The sequence below is a fragment of the Nelumbo nucifera genome, chromosome 6 (assembly GCF_055504915.1).
Source record: "Nelumbo nucifera cultivar China Antique chromosome 6, China Antique-T2T, whole genome shotgun sequence".
Lineage (NCBI taxonomy): Eukaryota > Viridiplantae > Streptophyta > Magnoliopsida > Proteales > Nelumbonaceae > Nelumbo > Nelumbo nucifera.
Window position 1 is genome coordinate 12,974,772 of NC_142654.1, and position 20,663 is coordinate 12,995,434.

Sequence of the window (20,663 nt, forward strand, 5' to 3'; positions counted from 1 at the left end):
CATAATAGTAAAGTTATTTTTAATTCATTTTATTAATAATCTTAATATTTTGATTATTTTTAATCTTTTTTCTAATGGCATTTTGTATCTGATTGCAATTCAAAATCTATTCAAATCTGGTATAAATCCATTGGGTAAGATTCGAATCGAATATGGAAATAAATGAATCAAATTTTAATCTAACCCTTTAGTAAATTCGATCCAATCTGTTTCTAGCTCCATCCGGAGCCTATTACCTACCTAGAGGTAAATCAGGTCGTGCACTCGTGCTGCCTGCGGTTTGGCCCGGCTTGGCTTGGCATGACACGATGGTCGGGGTTGTGCTGGGCCTAGGGTTCTAGGTCCATGGGCCAGCATGACACAACATGACTATGCGTGCTGTGCCGCCTGCGACCCACATGCTGACACAACCTAGCCCGCAACATGGCACATGGCACGTGGCACAGTCCATCATGGCATGGCCCACAAGCCTGTATTTACATAAGATGTTTTTTTATAGAAATACCCCCCAACAACTATAAGCAACTATATAGGGGGTATTTATGTATTTTGGTTTTGGTGGGGAAATAGAACAACACAAATGCCCCAACAACTATATAACAGCTAGTTTGGAGGAGTATTTTGGGTAAAGTGATAAGTAACTTTACAATGACCAAAATACCTCTCATAACAAATAAAAAATGGCTAGTTTTAAGGGTATTTTTGGGCAATTGAATTATTTTCAATTCCTATAAATAGCCCTATCATTTGCCATTCCCATCACACCAATTCAACAATTCCTATAAATAGCCATATCCTCCACCATTTTCAATTTCTACAATGATCAAAGTCGAGAACAATAGGAGAAAATGATGAAGTTAATATTTTTTGTATACTCAATAGTTGTATAACATTTTTTCTAATTATTGTAAAGTTTGTTTTAGTTTTATTTAATTTATTTGATATTTTTTAATAATGTACTTTTTATTTTCAGTTTATAACTATATTGTATTTTTTATATTTTATTAATTTATTCTATTTTCCAATTTTCATATTTCATTAATCAAACCATTGTATGCTTTGTATCATTCAAATTTAAATGAAATAAAATTTATATTTTTCTTCCAATTTGTTATTAGTATTTGCCTCTTTGACTTTTTATTTGGTTAAGTATTTTTTTTTTCATTTCTTTAATAGATTTCTTATTTTTTCAAATAATTCTTAAAGAAAAATTAAATATTTTAGTTTTACCTAATAAAGAAACAAAAAAAAAGTAAAAAAAAAGTCTAACCCGATTTACACATCTATGCCCGCCCGGCCCGTTTTACACATCTATGCCTACATGTGATCTGTCCCTTGTCAGTCAAGCTACTTCCTTCCCGAAAGTCCAAAACACTCACCCTCTAGAGATTTTTGTGACAGAGATTTCATTTCTCTCAGCCCAAAACCCCAAAGGAAAAGTAGAACACAGAAGTTGTAAAACAATCAGCTTTTCGACTCTCTTCTCAGTGGCGAGAATCTCTGTCACCATTTCCTGGAATACCGTAACTTGCTCAGGTCTCTCTCTCTTCCCGAAAAACCGGTTTCGTTTCTTCCCATTTCTCTGTTGGTTAATTTCAGGGATGATGGTTCTGTGTTTTTCGTAATTGTTGCTTGTTTTGCTTTCTGCACTTCCCTCATGTTTTTCGTAAACTCCTCCTGGAGCTTCAGGTTTTCAAGGAACCCAAGCTTTTTTTCACTAGAAGTACGTACTTTTAGGCATTTCTAACTACAAGATTCTGCATTAACCTCTACTGGAAGAAATCACCGAGTTTTATGATTTCACTCTGATCTTTTAACAGTTTCCGTGATTAACGTGTTGTTTTTTATTTTTGAAAATAACGTGTTGTAATTTAGTTGGGTATTTTTATTCGTTTTATTTATTTATCTATCGTTATTATGGACAGGTCACTGAAGAAACCTTCGGAATGGAATTACTGACTTTGGGGGATTTCATTCTCTAGTCTCCGGAAGCCGTCCTACTTATTATAGTCTCCGAGATTTTGGATTTTACCATTAAAGATGACAACTCATTTAGCATGTTTTCCGTCTTCCGACACTCGAAATTCAGTGGGAGTCTTATCTGTTCTTGGAGGAAGAGTCCCGATGAAGAATCGTGTAGGTAAAATCAGTTCCCTGAAGGTGTTTGATGGGAAGAATGGATTTTTTGGTCACAGCCAGAGGATTGCTTCAAATTTGCCTCATTTTAGATGTTTGGCCAATTCCCACAACTCAAGTCCATACAACAGTAGAGATCCTTTCTTGAGTCTACACCCCGAAGTCTCGATGCTAAGAGGAGGTGAGGGAAGCGACGCAGTAACGAGTCCGAGAAAGGAAAGCGCAGGTGTCAATGTCACTGAGAGCTTAGTTGATTTGCCTGCTTCAAATAATTATAATGAAGCTAAAATCAAAGTCATTGGTGTTGGAGGCGGCGGGTCAAATGCCGTTAATAGAATGATTGAGAGTGCCATGAAGGGTGTGGAGTTCTGGGTAGTTAATACAGATGTTCAAGCCATGAGAATGTCGCCCGTGTTTCCTGAGAACCGCTTGCAAATAGGTAAAGAGCTAACTAGGGGTCTTGGTGCCGGTGGCAATCCAGATATTGGCATGAATGCTGCCAAGGAGAGCAAAGAAGCAATAGAGGAGGCCCTCTATGGTTCTGACATGGTTTTTGTTACGGTAGGCTTCTACTTGGATTCACCCTCTTGACTATTTCATATATAGGATGGACTTGGGAATATATATGATGAACTTAGGCTATGTTTGGTTTGAAGGAAAAGATAGGGAAAGACAGGGAAACCTATACATGGTTTGTTATCAATAACTATAAACCTAAGCCCAAATCCTGTATTCTGTAAACATGACCCATTGGCACATTAAGGTGGCTTTTCAGTCAACTTGTCACCTCTGATGGGGAATAACATCAAGCCTTGATGAAAAATAGGATTCTTTTCTTGAGCCAGAGTTGTGAAATATGGGATTGATGCTTTGGGGAAAATGTTACATTAATCCGAGAGGTTCCTGACAATGTCATAGGCCAGGTACTTTGTAAGGCATATGGATGTGAGGTGTGATTGCCTGAAATCCATCATATATGCTCTTTTCATTAATTTTTATCTATCCTGACATACTCCTCTATGATCTTTTAGTTGATTCCACATCTTTGACACCTTTGATGACACCAGAACTACATATTGAATGTAGAATTAAATTCAGATACTTGTGTAGATTGCATCTTCAGTGTAGCTTTATGTTCAGAACTGGTTGGTGCTACATGTTAGTTTGTTGGACTATGATGCATAGGGTTGCCATTACAAGAAAAAGTTCTCTAACCATACGAAATACCAACATTGGCATGCCTCAGATTCTGTCAGCACTTGTGGGTTTGAGTACTTTATATCTGGGCTTGGTTTTGGTGAATTCACACCTAACATAAATCTACCATGAACTTTTTTGTACTATCCTTATGGAGACTGGTATATGGGAAAAATCATATTACATGGATAATATGTGATACAAATAATTATAGCTTAAATATTGCAATATGATTTACTGATTATATATCTGGATGCTTTATGTTTTTTTTTTTTTTTTTTTTTCCTTTTTGATCAGCAATCTGGATGCTTTATATTGGCATATGCAGGATGTGAAATTTCATGTTTTGTTTGGTGGGTTCTGATTCTTTATCATTTATATCTATTTCTGTTCTATGTAAGATTAGACAGTTCTGCATACTGTTCTTGTTGAACATTAGGTTGGTTATCTGTAAGCTATGATTGTTTTACATCTTCTTTTCCCCTTTAGAATATGCTTAGTTAGTGATGGTCAAAATCTGTCTCATATGCAATGATGCACGGGCTGCTCAATTTCTTTATCCTGTATTATTCTAGGTTTCTTTCCTTAAAATGATGAAACTTTTACATACAGGCTGGAATGGGTGGGGGAACTGGCACAGGTGGCGCCCCGGTAATTGCAGGAATTGCCAAGTCAATGGGTATTTTGACTGTGGGAATTGTTACAACCCCTTTCTCATTTGAGGGGCGGAGACGAGCAGTTCAAGCACAGGAAGGAATTGCAGCTTTGAGAGACAATGTTGACACACTGATTGTTATTCCTAATGACAAATTATTGACTGCCGTTTCTCAATCTACTCCTGTAACTGAAGCATTTAATTTGGCTGATGATATCCTTCGACAAGGTGTTCGTGGTATCTCTGATATAATTACGGTATGAAATTTGAATGCCTTAAGAAACTTTTTACAATGACTCTACCCTTCATCCATGGGTTTTTATGGTAAACTAATTAAAATAGATGTAAATTCAATAATTTTTCTAAACTGAAGTACTTTCTATTAAGGCAAGCTGTAAGAACTAAGAATCAACAAAAAGCAATAAAAAAAAAGCAATTAATGTCACCCTTGAGGTTGATGAGAAAATAATAGTGCCAACCTCTTTATATATATATAAGCATCACAAAATTGAACCACTAGTAACATGGGATGATCTTGCACAAGATTCCATGGTTGACGTAATTGATCCCCTCCTAACATTCTGGCTAAGCAAAATTGTGGAGTTGTGGACTGATTAGTTAGTCAATGAAAGAAAAGGATAATTTAATCTTTTAGGATTTGATGGACTTAGGTATAAAAGTTCAACTCCAAATCTTCATTTCAAATGAGTTACAAGGTAAATGGAGGAAATTTCCTATCTTATTCTTGTATTCTAAGTTATTAAATTGCCTTTTGGTGGAGCCAAATGGATTCCTCATCTGCACAAGGATCCCTGGTGTTATAATGGGACTAAATTTTTATCTGATATCTTTCTGTGGCCATGTACCTGACAAGTTCTGAACTCAGAGATGTCATGCAGTCATTTTCAGAAGTCACAAAGTTCATGACTTTAACATCTGTACCAAGACGTGTTATGTTATTGTTGTTACAAAGTCAGCCTACACTTCTAACGGTACGAACAAAGTTTGGGTAACTGAATATGAACACTGTAACTTCTAACAATATGAACAAGACAGCTGATGTGCCTATCCATCTGCATTTTGCATGCAAATTTCCTGAATTCTGAATGGTTGTTGATGCTGTCCAATAAACAGGGCAGAACATCACTTTGGCTTTCCTGAGCTTCAGACAATAGAATACCTTGGGCAGGATGAATTCCTGCAGAACAATCAAATGTCAGAGGCCCTGGGGTGATATCCTGGGGGTAGGACTCTGACAGTCAAGTTAATACTAGTGGATAGGAGCAACGAGCTGAAGAGCTCAATGTAAATCAGGAACAAAAGAGGATGAGGTGTGATAAACCAAGATGTGTGAGGAGCAAGTGTTTGGTGTGTCTAAAGTATTTAAACGAAGGGGTGCTTACCTATTTATATGAAGAGTGCCTGAGTTCCGGAGTTGACAAATCACATACGTATTTGGAACCTCGGACCACCTGTCCTGCTGAGAATTGACACATTAAGTATACGTTGATCAGAGTGGGGCCCACTTCTTCTACAAGTGCGCCAACAGTCAAGACAGCACGGCCACGTTGTAACTATCCGGTTGCTTCAGACTGCCAAGTGGTGCTTTGATTGACTGCCCACTGCCACTTGAACATCTTAGCTCAGTATCCTTGATAACCGAGTAGGTACGTGTGATTGGCTGTAGAACTCCACTGACCTCTTCAGAAGAGGTAATCACTCACTGTGGGTGCATTGGCTTGTTCAGAGGAGAAAAAGTTAAGTCATTGAGACTAAGGTCACGGTCCGAGGTGAGGTGCCTTAATGGTTCATGCCTGGAAACCAGCACCACGTGTCAAATCTTGATAGGCGAATAATTTGAGCCATATCGGTTGTGCTTATATTGGAAATCTCTGATGAATACATCTGGCCTACCTATTTGGCAGGCCACAAGGATGATACTCAAATCTTGCATACATGCATGTGGTGTATATGCAAGGAAGTGAAATCTATCTTGAAGATCCATAAACCAAATACCAACTTCAATTTGACTCCGTGTTTAGGGACTAGTACTATGCTGCTTGGTCCTCTCCAGCTAGAGAGGATATTGTTCCTATATGGGTCCATCCTGTTAGGAACACCATCAAACTCATCTTTTATGAATGCTTATTGGCACTCCAGGGCAATCAAGTATAGGAGTCCTTTTTTGTTTTGTGTAGAAAGATAACTTGTATTAAACCAAAGAGGAAGGATGTACATGAGAGGGTGTACAAAGGCCTTGAGAACACAAAAAGAAAGAAGAGCCCAAATCAATTAGTAAGGCATTGTATTAGCACTACACATGATATCCCTTTCCAACCCATGTTTAGCTAACCCATCAGCCACTTGGTTCAGATAGGCTATTCATACTGGGATATTTCTTTACTGGCACAGGGCTGGGTTTGTATTAGTGTTTCTGTTTCTCCCCATTTAGGGGCCTTCTTATTGTTTGCTGGGATCTTGACTAGAAACCTGGTTTTGATCCTACTTTCTAATAAAATTCTCTTTATTGATGTTGGTAAAAAAAGAATAAAAAAGAGAAAAATGAATAATTACCTAATTTATCCCAATCCTTTGGACTATTTTAGAGAGAAAGAGTAAGTTTTTTTTTTTTTTTTTGATAATTGAGAGAAAGAGTAACTTTAAAGAGAAAGGAAGAGTACATGAGATGATGTACAATCAGGTAACGGTTTTTGTTGGGAATTTTCTTGCCATGACTCCATAGTTCTTTGTTCTCCCTTTACTTGTATTTATTTAGCTGTCATGTAAAGCTTCTGGTAGTTAATTTTATTCTTGATGGTGGGTTCCTTAAATTGCAGGTTCCAGGTCTGGTTAATGTTGATTTTGCTGATGTGCGTGCTATCATGGCAAATGCAGGTTCTTCACTGATGGGGATAGGAACTGCAACAGGTATTTCTCGGCCTTTTTTGTCTGTGAATGTTAAGTTTTTTTTTTTTTTTTGTAAACATGCAATGAGTTGATCTCATGTGTTTGGGAGTTTTTCCCGTGATCCCCTTATCTTTTTGAGTTTGTAATTTGTATTACATGGAAGCAAAGAAAGAAAGGAAAAAAAAACTCTTTTTCTTCTTTTGATCAGTGTGGTGATATTTAGTTATTAAGTATTGGAGGGTAGATATGTAATTTTACCTTCCCCTAACATTCGATTCCTTTGATTAGTTCAGGTGAACTCCCAAGATTAAATTGGAATGAAAAAAAAAGAGATATATAACAGAGAGGGAGGGAGGAGGAGTATTTCTGTCTTGTTGACTCCGATCACAACTAAACTACTAGGCTCTTTGCACTTAGCAGACCTCTGGATTGGTAATTTGGTATCCAACTGAACAAGCAGTTCAAATTGGAAGAAAAAGTTTTGTCTTATTTAATTTGAGATCTAAGACACCAAGGTCCTCTAGCTTTCCTGGGAGTTGTGCTAATCACTAATATTTTGATAGATAACTGTCAAAACCATTTCTTACTTTAAAGAATCTTTTAGTACAATTCTGAAGCATTGCCTTCCAAAGAGGCAGATAGCTGTAGCTAACTGCGTTTCATATTACAGTTACAGCTCCCCTTGAAAGACCTGACCCCAGTACAATTGTTCTCTTCCTGTTCCTTGCCTTGATAGCTAATCACTACTTGACAACTCCTTAAATGGAAAAATGTCTCTAGCCTCTATACATGCTAATTTCAGTTCTTAAGCTCTTGAAGAAGTGCTAACAGTTCTACCCTTAAAGATTTTTTTTATTCCAGCTGGGCCTGAATTGCTCAGCAACATATTGCTATCATTGTCTCTAAAAGTCCACTCTGCTCCTGATTGTCCAGGGATCCCAAGAGTGCTGTTGTCAAAATTCAGTTTAATGTCTTCGTTCAGGCACTGCCCATGGCTTAGATATAGTTTGATAGCTAATCACTACTTGACAACTCCTTAAATGGAAAAATGTCTCTAGCCTCTATACATGCTAATTTCAGCTCTTAAGCTCTTGAAGAAGTGCTAACAGTTCTACCCTTAAAGATTTTTTTTTATTCCAGCTGGGCCTGAATTGCTCAGCAACATATTGCTATCATTGTCTCTAAAAGTCCACTCTACTCCTGATTGTCCAGGGATCCCAAGAGTGCTGTTGTCAAAATTCAGTTTAATGTCTTTGTTCAGGCACTGCCCATGGCTTAGATATAGTTTGTCCGAAGAGAAAAGCTAGCCATTGCATACCACCTTTTTGAGATTGAATTAATTAGAACTCCTCTAAACTCTCAACTAGTTTCACTCAATGTGCTATCTCTATCAAAAAGAGGCCTATAATATTTCCTGTATCCTGACATGACTTTTTTTTTTCAAAAATAATTCTAGAATTCTGGTCATACCAAACACTCCATAGAACTCTTCAGCTTTCCTTGTGTTTGGGGATATTAGCAGGAATTGAGTAAGAAAGATATTGCTCTTTCATCTAGAGATCTGACTTCTAGGGTCTGAGGAACGTTCTTCCATGCCTGCAGTTCTAGAAGATTCATGTTTTCAAAGTTTTCCCGTTTTTCCTTTGGCTTGGAGAATCCTGTTAATTCATTCTGTGAGTGACTTTATAATTGATTCAAATCAACAAGCATGCTTGGAGCATATTTATATGGTGCTTTTCTACCACTATTTAAGAGTAGTGAGATTTCTAAATAGGTTTGCTAGACTCAAGATTTGGAACAAAGAGGTTTTTGGTAGATTAGAGCAAAGGAAAGTGGAAATCAGTTAGAGAGTGCAGGAGCTAGATGGACTAGAAGCTGAGAGAAGGCTGGGGGAAGAGGGTAGGGTGGAAAGATGGAATTTGAAACAGTAATTGGAAGATCTTCTTAGGAAGGAGGGGATAAGTTGGAGGCAAAAATCTAGGTGCAAATGGCTAAAGGAAGGGGACATCAATACAAGGTTTTTTCATTCGTTGGCAAATGGGAGGAGAAGGAAGAATTTTGTTTCAAAATTGGAGTGGGATGGGCAATTGCTGACAAAGGAAGATGATATAGCTCAAGCTTTGGTTAATCACTTCAAATTATTGTATGACAACCTAGGGAGACCTAGTGAGAGCTTAGAGGACCTGGAGTGGAGGGTGGAAGATAGTGTCTTATTGGAATCTTTGGAATGCAATCTTCTCCATGGATCGATCTAAAGCTCCTGGGCCTGATGGTTTTTCGATGGCCTTCTATCAAGATTGTTGGGAGATAATTAGAGAGGATTTGTTGGAGGTTCTTGAAGAGTTCTATGAGAGAGGCAAATCTAACTCGGGAGCAAATGCAACTTTTATTGCCTTGGTTCCTAAGAAGAAGGACGCTCTCCAACTAAAGGATTTCAGACCTATAAGCCTGGTGGGAAGCATGTATAAGATCATCTCTAAGGTCCTAGCACTAAGATTAAAAAAGATCCTCCCATCTCTAATTTCATTGTATCAAGGGGCCTTTGTAGAAGGAAGACAAACTGTAGATCAAATACTTATTGCCAATGAATGTGTTGAGGTGAAGAGGAGGAGAAAGGAAAAGGGGTTGGTTTGCAAATTGGATCTTGAAAAGGCATATGACATGGTGGACTGGGATTTTTTACCAGAGGTTCTCAAGCGGAGAGGGTTTGGGGAGAGATGGTGCAGTTGGGTAAATGGATGCATTTCTTCATGTCATTTCTCAATATTGGTGAATGGTGTAGCTAGGGGTTTCTTTCCTGCAAAGAGGGGTATTAGGCAAGGAGATCCATTGTCCCCATTCCTCTTTACCCTAGTAGCTGATGTGTTGAGTGCCATGATTTCAAGGGCTGATGCTAACAATTTGATAAGAGGTTGGAGGATTGGTAGGGAGGAGGTGGTGGTCACACACTTACAATTTGCAGATGACATCATCTTGTTTTTTGACGGGGAGGAAGGGGAATTACGGAACTTAAAGAGTCTAGTGCTTCAATTTGAAAGGAAGTTCAATCTTAAAGTGAACTGGGGAAAAAGTTGTGTGGTAGGGGCTCAATTTAGGGGGAGAGGAGGTGGATTTCCTAGCTAGGATTTTGGGGTGTGAAGTGGGGGGCTGGCCTTTACAATATTTGGGGTTACCACTGGGAGGGAACCCAATGGTTGAGAGTTTTTGGTACCCTGTAATTGAAAGATTCTCCAAGAGGTTAGCAAATTGGAAGAGGAATTACATTTCTTTAGGGGGTAGGATAGCCTTAATCAAGTCAACCTTGGCCAACCTGCTAGTTTATTTCCTGTCTACCTTTAGAGTACCAATGAAAGTAGCTAACCGGTTAGAGAAGATAATGAAGGATTTCTTGTGGGAACCAGGGGATACTAAGAAGGATTACTTGGTGAAGTGGGAGGTGGTTTCTATGAGTAGGGATGATGGAGGCCTTAGGTTAGGAAAGGAAATATAAGATTAAGAAACACGACTTTGCTGGGGAAATGGATTTGGAGACTACTGATGGAACATGACAGACTTTGGTCTAGAGTGATTGTTAGTATTCATGGATTGGTAGATAATGGCTGGGATGCAGGACTCGACCCTAGGGCTTCTTAGTGTTCTCCTTGGAAAGCTATTCAAGGTATTTTGCCTCTTATGCTTCCTTATTTCAAATATGATATTTGGGCTGGAAATAAAGTCTTGTTTTGGGAAGATGTTTGGGTTGGAAATAAAGTCTACTTCACAACCTTGTCCAAAAAGGGGAAAGACTTTAAAACCATTTGCTGCCTGTCAGCAAGTCATTTCCAGTGTTTCTAGTCCTACCCCCGTTCTATCAGGTATGAGTGTCAATTCTGTTTTAGGTACTGACTTGTTTGCTATGCCTGTAACAGATATCCCAGCTTCCCATCTAGGAGGATCTGATGCAAGAGAGAGGGTGATAGTGGAAGGAGGAGAGAGGGTGTTGGAAGGAAGTAGTAAGGGGGAGGCGGATAGAATTTGGGAGTTGATCTATACAATGATGGAGGAACAAAAGAAAAAGGAAGGACTCGTAGAAAGATGCTGTAGCCAAAATTAGTGTGAGCAGGGTAAAATTCTTTCTCAAACATTGGCTGGAAAGGATGGAGGAAAGAAAAAGGATGATTGCTGTATTGGGAAGGGGGGGGGGGAAGAGGAACAAATAAGAAAAAAAGATCTGAAGTGGAAAGGCTAATTTCAGACATTGAGGGGGATTTAGAATTCAGTGGTAGAGGGGATAGGAGGAAGGGCCTAAAATGAGGAGAATATGGCCTCTTATTGGGTTCCTTTGCTATTTTGTTTCGATGAAAATTATTAGCTGGAATGTGAGAGGGTTAGGGAGTGCAAGGAAGAGAAGGGCAATCAAAGACCTACTCCGAAGGGAAAAACCTGATATTGTGCTGTTACAAGAATCCAAACTGATGGAATTAGATGGGAGATGGGTGAGGAGTTTTTGGAGGTCTAGAGGTTTAGGTTGGAGCTCGTCTCCTTCTTGGGGAGCCTCAGGGGGGATTGTAACACTGTGGAGGGAGGATGTTCTGGAAGAATTGATAGGCAGATTCTTAGTTTCCATTAAGTGCAAGAATGTAGAAAATGGGTGTGTATGGGTCTTAACCAATGTTTATGGTCCTAATTCCTATAGAGAGAGGAATGAGGTGTGGGAGGAACTATATGCAATCAAGGGGCTATGGGATGGTCCTTGGTGCCTGGGTGGGGATTTTAACGTCATTAGATTCCCTGATGAAACCAGTAATCCCCAACAGGTAATCTCAACAAGCATGAGGAAATTTAATGGTTTTATTGAAGATTGTGAACTGAAGGAAATACCTCTGCTGCAAGCCAGTTACACTTGGTCCAACCTTCAGGAAACCCCTTTGTGCTCAAAGTTGGATAGATTCTTATTTAACCTTGCCTGGGAGAATAGTTTGGAAAACTTGGTTGCTAGGGCGTTACCCAGGGTCACCTCCGATCACTGTCCTATCCAAATAGGAACTGAGTCTTTTTCTATAGGACCCAAACCTTTTAGATTCGAAAATATGTGGCTTACCCATCCAGATTTTGTGAAAAAAGTGGAGTGGTGGGGCGAGGAGGAGAGGGGGGTAAGATGGAAGGGGATCAAGTTCCATAAGAATTAAAAAGGTTGAGAGCCAAAATAAAAGAGTGGAATAGAGATCAGTTGGTAGAATTGAGGAGCAAAAATTGGGCCTAATCTCTCGAATAGAGAATTTGGATGTAAAGGAATCTCACAATGGGCTGACCGAGGAGGACAGAGTGTTAAGGAGACAATTAAAAGAGGATTTGGAAGAAGTGTTATTGAGGGAAGAAATCAGTTGGAGACAAAAATCTAGACACAAGTGGATTAAGGAAGGCGATGGGAACACTAGATTCTTCCATGATTTGGCAAATGGGAGACGAAGAAAGAATTTTGTGACCAAGCTAGAGATAGGAGAGGAGGTGATTACCAACCAGGATGACATAGCCAGAAAATTTGTGGACCATTTCAAATCGATTTATAGAAGGCCTTTGAGTGAGAGAACAGTCATGGAAAGGGTGGATTGGCCAAGAATTGATGAAGGAGTGGCAAGGTGGCTGGAAAGGGATTTCGAGGAAGAAGAGATTAAGAAAGCAGTCTTTCTAATGGATAGATCCAAGGCTCCGGGTCCAGATGGCTTTACAATGGGTTTTTATCAAGACTATTGGGAGGTGTTGAAAGAGGATCTAGCTGAAGTCTTTAAGGAATTTGTAGACAATCACACTATAAGCCTTGGAATTAATGCCACCTTTTTGGTCTTGATACCTAAGAAGAATGATGCCAACCACCCAAAAGATTATAGGCCTATTAGTCTGGTGACAAGCATCTATAAAATTCTGGCTAAAATGCTCTCATTGGGGATCAAAACAGTCCTCCCTCCCATCATTAGTGAAACCCAGGGGGCTTTCATTCAAGGGCGACAAATAACAGATCAGATCTTAATTGCGAATGAGTGTGTGGAGGAAATGAAAAGGTCTAGTAAGAAAGGATTCATTTGTAAATTGGATCTTGAAAAGGCCTATGATTTGGTGGACTGGGAGTTTCTATTAGAGATTATGCGAAATGGTGGATTTGGGGACAAGTGGTGTAGTTGGATCTTTGGGTGTATCAGTACTTGTCACTACTCTATTCTGGTAAATGGTACGGTGAGGGACTTTTTTCCAGCTTGCAGGGGTGTCAGGCAAGGGGATCCACTTTCACCCTTCCTTTTTACCTTAGTAGCTGATGTGATTAGTAGGATCATTACTAAGGCTGACAACGAAGATGCCATTAGGGGTTGGAGAATAGGGAGACACCAAGTCCCCGTCACCCACCTTCAGTTTGCAAACGACCTAATGATTTTTTGTGAAGGAGGTCTTAGTGAAAAGGTAGCAAACCTAAAGGAGCTAATAAAAGGATTTGAAAGTGTCTCTAATTTGAGAATAAATCTGGAAAAGAGCTGCATAGCAGGTATAAATTTGGAGGTAGGGGAGGTCGAGGCTATTGTGGAGTGTCTTGAGTGTTCCACCTCTGCTTGGCCTATGTCATATTTAGGGCTTCCTTTAGGGGCAAATCCTAGGGAGAGTAGATTTTGGACCCCAGTGTTAGAAAAGTTTGAGAAGAGATTAGTCTCATGGAAGAGGAACTATATCTCTTTAGGAGGGAGAATTACCCTAATAAGAGCTACCTTGGCTAACTTACCTACCTATTATTTGTCTGTCTTTAGGATACCAGTTAGGGAAGCTAGGAAACTGGAGAAGTTGATGAGAGACTTCTTATGGGAGCCGGGACAAGGAAAAAAGGATCACTTGGTTAATTGGGAAAGTGTGTGCAGAAGTAAAGAAGAGGGGGGTTTGGGAATTGGGAGGGTAACTAGAAAGAATCAAGCTCTGTTAGGGAAATGGTTGTGGAGATGGCCTTTGGAAAGAGAGAGATTGTGGCATGAGGTGGTGGGAAGCATTCATGGGAGGTCAGAGAATGGATGGGATGCTGGTGTATCGAGGCAAGCTAACCTAGCAGCTCCTTGGAAGGCTATTCACAACACCCTTCCTCAATTCCTCAATTTTATCAGGTATGAAGTTTGTTCTGGCAACTCTGTCCTTTTTTGGGAGGATATTTGGGTAGGAGACTCACCGTTAAAGGATTTGTTCCCTTCGCTTTTTTCTATTTCTTTGTACAAAAAAGAGGTGGTTTCAAAATTTGTCTCACCTTTGGGAACACCCTTAGATCCTACTTGGGATTTTGGGTTTCGTAGAGGACTTAGGGATGCTGAAATTGAGTCTCTTTCTATTTTGCTTGGTTGTCTTAATCAGGTTTGTTTGGATCCCTCCAAGCCAGATAAGAGGGTTTGGACTCCTAGACCCAATGGAACCTTCACTTGTGCTTCTTTCTTCAAGTCCATCTCTCAACTTTCTACTCACCAACCCTTTCCGTCAAAAGAAATTTGGTGTAGGCCAGTTCCCCCCAAAATTATGGCTTTTTGTTGGGAAGTTTTCCATGGGAAAGTAAACACTTTAGACAACCTACAAAAGAGAAGACCTTTTCTCAGTATTTCTCCTAATTGGTGTATCCTCTGTAGAGCTCACGCTGAGGACTGTTACCATCTATTAGTATCTTGTCCCTTTTCTGCAGACCTTTGGGCTTGGCTACTTTCGTTGTTTGGGGGTAGTTGGAGTCTACCAGCAGAAGTTCACATGCTCTTCAACCATTCTACCTTTTATTGGCCTACAAAAATAGGGAGAATTATGTGGAGATGTGCTCGTGCTGCCTTGACTTGGACTCTTTGGGAAGAAAGGAATCTCAGAATTTTTCAAGATAAGGAAAGGAACACAGCCAAGATTTGAAAGGCTGTGTGTTAAACAGGGCAATACATTGGCTGAAGACCTTGGAAATCTTTCATCAAATCTCCTTTAATGACATTTGGAGAAATTGGTCAGCAGTAGCAAGGTGTTCATCTCTAAAGGACAAATCAATTACAAGCTAGTCTCCTCCACCCGAAGGCTCAATAAAGTTGAACTTTGATGGAAGGGAGAGATTTTGAGAAATGAGAAGCAGCATGGGTAATCCAGGATTATCCGGAGTGGGGGGTGCTTTGAGAAATGAGAAGGGAGAGATTTTGTTGCTCTACTCAGGTCCCTTGGGAATTGGGAATTCCATCTGGGTAGAACTTTTAGCTGCTGTACAAGGGGTCCAATTTGCAAACCAGTTGGGGGTACAACACCTAATAATCGAGGGGGATTCCAAAGTGGTGGTGGGTTGGTTGAAAAATTCTGGAGAGGCTATGTGGCGATACAGGAATGAAGTGAAGAAATTTAGTTGGTTGACAAGGAATATGTTGGTCACTGTACAGTGGGTGGAGAGATCAGCAAATACCTTGTTAGATGTGTTAGCTAAGCAAGGGGTAAATAGGGAAGAATTATTTTGGGCTCAGTTGTGATTCTTGTTTTTCTTTCCTAGTTTACTTGTAAGTTTCAAGGAGGGGCTGCAACTCGCGCCTCTCGTTGGGATGATGTATGAACTCACTCTAATTTGCTTTTGAATCAATAAACTTATTATTATTCATAAAAAAAAAAAGATTTCCTTCTATTTACTCCTTGTCTGAAAACAAAAGAAAAGTGATCTCTTCAGTGTTTGTTGATAACTCCTGGGATTTGGGCTTGAGAAGAGGTCTAAGGGATTCTGAGTTGGGGATGGTTGATGATCTGATCACTCAGTTAGGGGAAGTCTTTCTTGATCAGTCTTGTAGAGATAGCAGAATTTGGAAACCTTCCCCTTCTGTTTTTTTCAATTGCTCTTCTTTCTATAACATTTTGCTTCAGACCTCTAACCTTGTAGGGAACTTTCCTTCAAAGGAGGTGTGGGGTAGCCTTGTACCCCAAAAAATTCAGGCCTTTTGCTGGGAAGTGGCACTCCAAAAAATCAACACCTTGGATTTATTGCAGAAAAAGAGGCCAAATATGTGCCTCTCCCCCCATGTTTGTTGCCTTTGTTTGGGTTCTAGTGAGACAATTTCATATTTACTAATCTCATGTCCCTTTATGTTCTTTATTCGGTCTTGGTTCTCTTCTTTCTTTGGTTGCAGGTGGACTCCCTCCTCGAGCTTGGTGAACCTCTTTGATTCAACTTTTTATAGGCAACCAACGGTTCGTGGAAGGATTATGTGGAAAGCCACTAGAGCTGCTGTATTGTGGTCAGTGTGGGAGGAAAGAAACAATAGGATCTTCAAAGGCAATTGTAGATCCAAGGAAGAGGTTGTGGAAGGAATAACTACTAAGATTATCCATTGGTTGAAATCTTGTGATCTTTTTAAGGATTTCTCAGTTGAAGACATTTATAGAAATTGGGGTATTGTGGCATCTACTACTACTTCCAAAGCTATGATACAGGAAGTTTGGTCCCCACCGGCACAACAAAGGGTGAAACTGGACTTTGATGAAAGCTCTATAGGTAATCCAGGACCATCTGGTATAGGAGGTGTTTTTAGAGATAATGAAGGCAAGATAATGGCTCTGTTTTCAGGTCCAATAGGAGTTGGAGATTCCTTAAGAGCGGAAATCTTGGCACTACATCAAGGTGTAAAATTGGCCAATCAATTGGAGCTACAGCACATTGAGATAGAGGGAGACTCCAAGTTGGCAATTGGGTGGATGCAATCAGGGCAGCTGGGAATTTGGCAATATAGACAGCTGATAAGGGAAATTCTTAGCATAACATGGGAGGTGGGTGGTTGGTTCAAGTGGGTAAGGAGATCAGCAAATGGTTTTGCTGACGCCCTAGCAAAACAAGGGACTGTAAGGGAGAGTCTTTATTGGGCAGTGCTGTAATGTTTGATGTTTATTGGATCAACCTTTTCTAATAAGGGTTGACTTCTGTATTCCAGTTTAATTTATCTCTAATGAAAGTTATCGTTTCTGATAAAAAAAAAAGAGAGATTTCTAAATAGGACATTTGCTTTAGGTGGGTACTCTAATAAAAAGGTCACTACTTCTATTCACCATAACATTGAAATCACATTCAGTCACTTATAATCTTCCTGTCAATAGAAATTGGAGCTTGGTTGATAAGGTAGGAAAATTTGAGCATGACTGGTGCAAGTATGGGCTTGTTGGCTTCAGTGGATGATTCGTTCTAGTATAGTTCACATCATGCATGGCGGAGAACTAGATGCCACAATATTGTTGTCTTTAATAGCACTTGTAATGTCAAACTACTATACAGGTTTTGGAGAGGTGATCTCAAAAAAAAAAAAAAGAAAGAAAAAAAATTTAATTAGTCAATATCTACTAACATGATAAAAGTTTGAAGATGCAACTGATGTAAATAATATCTGAAATGAAAAATGTTCAAGATACTACACGGAAGTAGCCCTATCAATTACCATCTTTTATTTAGATAACTTCATTTGATCTTTGTAAAAAGTTATTATATGAAGTTGTCAACTTTGTAAAAGGACCACTATGTTATATGTTCTAATAAATTAGGGGAAACAATATTTTGCTGCGGTATTGTTATTCAAGTGTCTTGTAATAACTTTTCAATATAGCTATGCCATTTTTCAGGAACTTTGTGCTTAATATGCTAAAGCCTTCCTCTTTGTCTAGCAACTCAAGCCAGGATTGAAATTTCCTCTCTTTCATGCTTCAAACATTTTTGGTTTGGTGATGCTTGTCTTCTTTGCAGGCAAGACTAGGGCAAGGGATGCTGCATTGAATGCCATCCAATCACCTTTACTGGATATTGGTATAGAAAGGGCTACTGGAATAGTATGGAACATCACAGGTGGAAATGATTTAACTTTGTATGAGGTGGGCTTTGTTAACTATTCTATTGGTGTAATTGTTAACTTTCTTTATATGTGACATTCTTTTTATAATTGTTTGTGCAACAGTAATGTGATTGAACAATAATGTGCATGACCACAAACCACTTTTAGGAATTGAAACATATTATAGTCTCATAAAGCTTGGGTTCATTTAGGAAACCATTAATGATCTCAATAGAATGCACCTATCAAAATAATGGAACCCTGATTAAAAAGTCAATTGAAGTCGAGCTTATAATGTTACCTGGAGTGGATCCACTATTTTTTCTTCACTTTTTGTGCTGTTGTTGCTTTGTTTCCATATATATATATATTCAGTTTGTTGCTTATTATCTCTCTCTTGGTGGTTCCAACGTGTTTATTTGGTTAGATGTTCTTGTAGTAGGCTCTCTCTCTGTAAATTTACCTGAAGTGGGGTGGCCTAACAAATCTTATTAAAGTATAATAAACTAATTGAGGTGGTGGGGGGCATGTACTCATTACTGTACCTCTGAGCACATTGAGAAAGAGAAAACATACACAGCCTGCAGAAGGGAGCATAAACCTTTTGGAAAGGAAAAGAAGAAAGAAAGGAGAAGAAGAGAGCAGGAAAGAGTGGATTGCCAAAAAAAAGTGTTGGGGGCGGCACCCCACTTGACTTATATATTAGGGCATCCAAATAGAAGGGGATATTACAAGAATACCCTGATTACAACTTAACATAGAAAACGTATAAAACAGGCCCACTAACAGCCCAAAAACGTCCTAATAACATTCCTAACATCCCCCTCAAGTTGGGCTGTATATATCTATCATCCCCAACTTGGTACAGATATCCGTGTGTCATGTACCTGAAACACCCTTGGTGAAAATGCCACCCAACTGATCCATAGAGTTTACATCAGGAATGCAGACTTCCCTAGCTTCAAGCTTCTAACAAATGAAATGTTTGTCGACTTCGATATGTTTTGTTATTTCATGCATTTGTGGGCATTTTTTTTTGATCAATAACACTTTCATTAACTCATCAATAGAATATTTACAATAGGAAGACAAACACGCTTATCTTCCAAGAGCAACAAAGAACCTCAAGAAAAGGAAAAAAAGAAAGAAAGAAAACACACTATAGTTACAACTTAGCCCAAAACAATGAGTCCCTTTCTGCCCCTTGTTTAGCTAAACCGTCAGCTAGGGAATTAGCCGATCTTTTAACCCAACGTATCTTAACTTCCATCTCCCGCACCAGCCACTTGAATTTCCTTTTCTCATTATTGTACTTCCATAAGTCATTGTGATCTTTAATCAGCCACCCTATCACCACCTCTGAATCCCCTTCAATTAAGAGTTTCCTGATGTTCAACTCCTTAGCTTTCTGGACTCCTTCCATAACTGCAAAGATCTCAGCTCTAAGGGAGTCACCCACTCCAATTGGGCTTGAGAACATGGCAGAAATGACCCCATTTTCATCCCTAAAAACACCCCCAATCCCCGATTGTCCCGGATTTCCCCTGCTACACCCATCAAAGTTTAGTTTCACGAATCCACCAGGTGGAGGGGTCCAAGCCACACTCATAACTGACTTGGGCTGTGTGCAACTTGCAATCAATTGTGGGCATTATTGATTGCTGCCTTGTTGTCACAATACAATGACATTGGGCTGTTAACTTCAACTCCCAACTCCTTTAACATATTTTTTAACCACAAGATTTCTGCAACTCTATGTGCCATGGCCCTATATTCTGCTTTTGCACCGGATTTGGCAACCACCACTTGTTTCTTGCTTCTCCATGTTATCAAATTTCCTCCAACAAAGGTGTAGTTACCTATAGTAGATCTCCTATCATCAATTGAGCCAGCCCAATCTGCATCAGTGAAGAGTGAAGACTAATACCTTCAAGTGGCCATGTTTGGAAAAGAGGATACCTTTATTAGTAAACCTTTTTAAGTACTTCAGAACATGCTCTGCAACAACAAGATAAGTAGTCCTAGAGGCATGCATATACCGGCTCTACACCCTAACAACTTAATCAATGTCAGGTCTTGTCATGGATAAGTACAACAATCTTTCAATAAGCCTTAAACTTCCTTACATCAGAGAGAGGTTCACCACCTTCTTCACCAAGCTTATGATTACTATCAGTTGGAGTATCTACAGGCTTGACTCCAAGCTTACTAGTGTCCTGTAGAAGATCTAGGGTGTACTTCCTCTGAGAAATAAAGATGCCTTTGTCTGATCTCGCAACTTCAATTCCAAAGTACTTGTAAAAGCCTAGATCTTTGATATCAAACTGAGCTCTCAAGAACCTCTTTAACTTCTGTATCTCTGACTCCCAATTCCCTATAATGTCAATGTCATCCACATAAACTATAAGAATGACCACTTGATTCCCTTCCCTCTTAACAGAGAGTATGATCACTCTAACACTATCTGAAACCAACCCACTTGAGTGCATTAAATCTGCCGAACCAAACCCTTGTAATGGATCCACTATTTTTTCTTCACTTTTGTGTTGTTGCTTTGTCTCTGTTAAAATAATGTTAAAATAATTTAGTTGCTGATGTTAGGGCCTGTTTGGCTAATTAAAGTGTTTTTTTATTTCGTTTTTTATTTTTGTTATGTCTGTTATTGTACTCAGGGGCACAAGGGTCTTTTCCCTTGTTATTTATGCCGCCCTATATATATTAAAATAAAGGCTGGCGCCGCCAGCATTGTTACATTGCAAAACCCTTCTTTCTTCCCTCCTCTCTTCTCTTCTCTTCTTCTCCTCTTCTCTTCTCCTCTCTTCCTCTTATTTCTGGCCAGCCATACTATCAAGATGGTATCAGAGTGGGAATACTGATTAAAGAGAGCAGATCGAACAACCTTACTGAGAGAACAGATTGAACAGACTAGCAGAACCTGGGTGGAACAGAAATCTGATTCG

The 20,663-nt window shown here is 39.4% G+C and overlaps 1 protein-coding gene across 1 annotated transcript in view; it reads left to right on the plus strand.

Moving 5' to 3' along the window:
* The first annotated feature begins 1,344 nt into the window (after positions 1 to 1,344).
* FTSZ2-1 (Tubulin/FtsZ family protein) overlaps positions 1,345 to 20,663 on the plus strand; it is a 29,024-nt gene continuing 9,705 nt past the window's right edge. Inside the window, exons 1-5 of the mRNA XM_010246602.3 lie at positions 1,345 to 1,536; positions 1,926 to 2,697; positions 3,946 to 4,245; positions 6,826 to 6,916; positions 17,619 to 17,743. Coding sequence (XP_010244904.1) covers positions 2,041 to 2,697; positions 3,946 to 4,245; positions 6,826 to 6,916; positions 17,619 to 17,743 — 1,173 coding nt within the window. The 5' untranslated portion in view covers positions 1,345 to 1,536; positions 1,926 to 2,040. The remainder of the gene's footprint in view (positions 1,537 to 1,925; positions 2,698 to 3,945; positions 4,246 to 6,825; positions 6,917 to 17,618; positions 17,744 to 20,663) is intronic.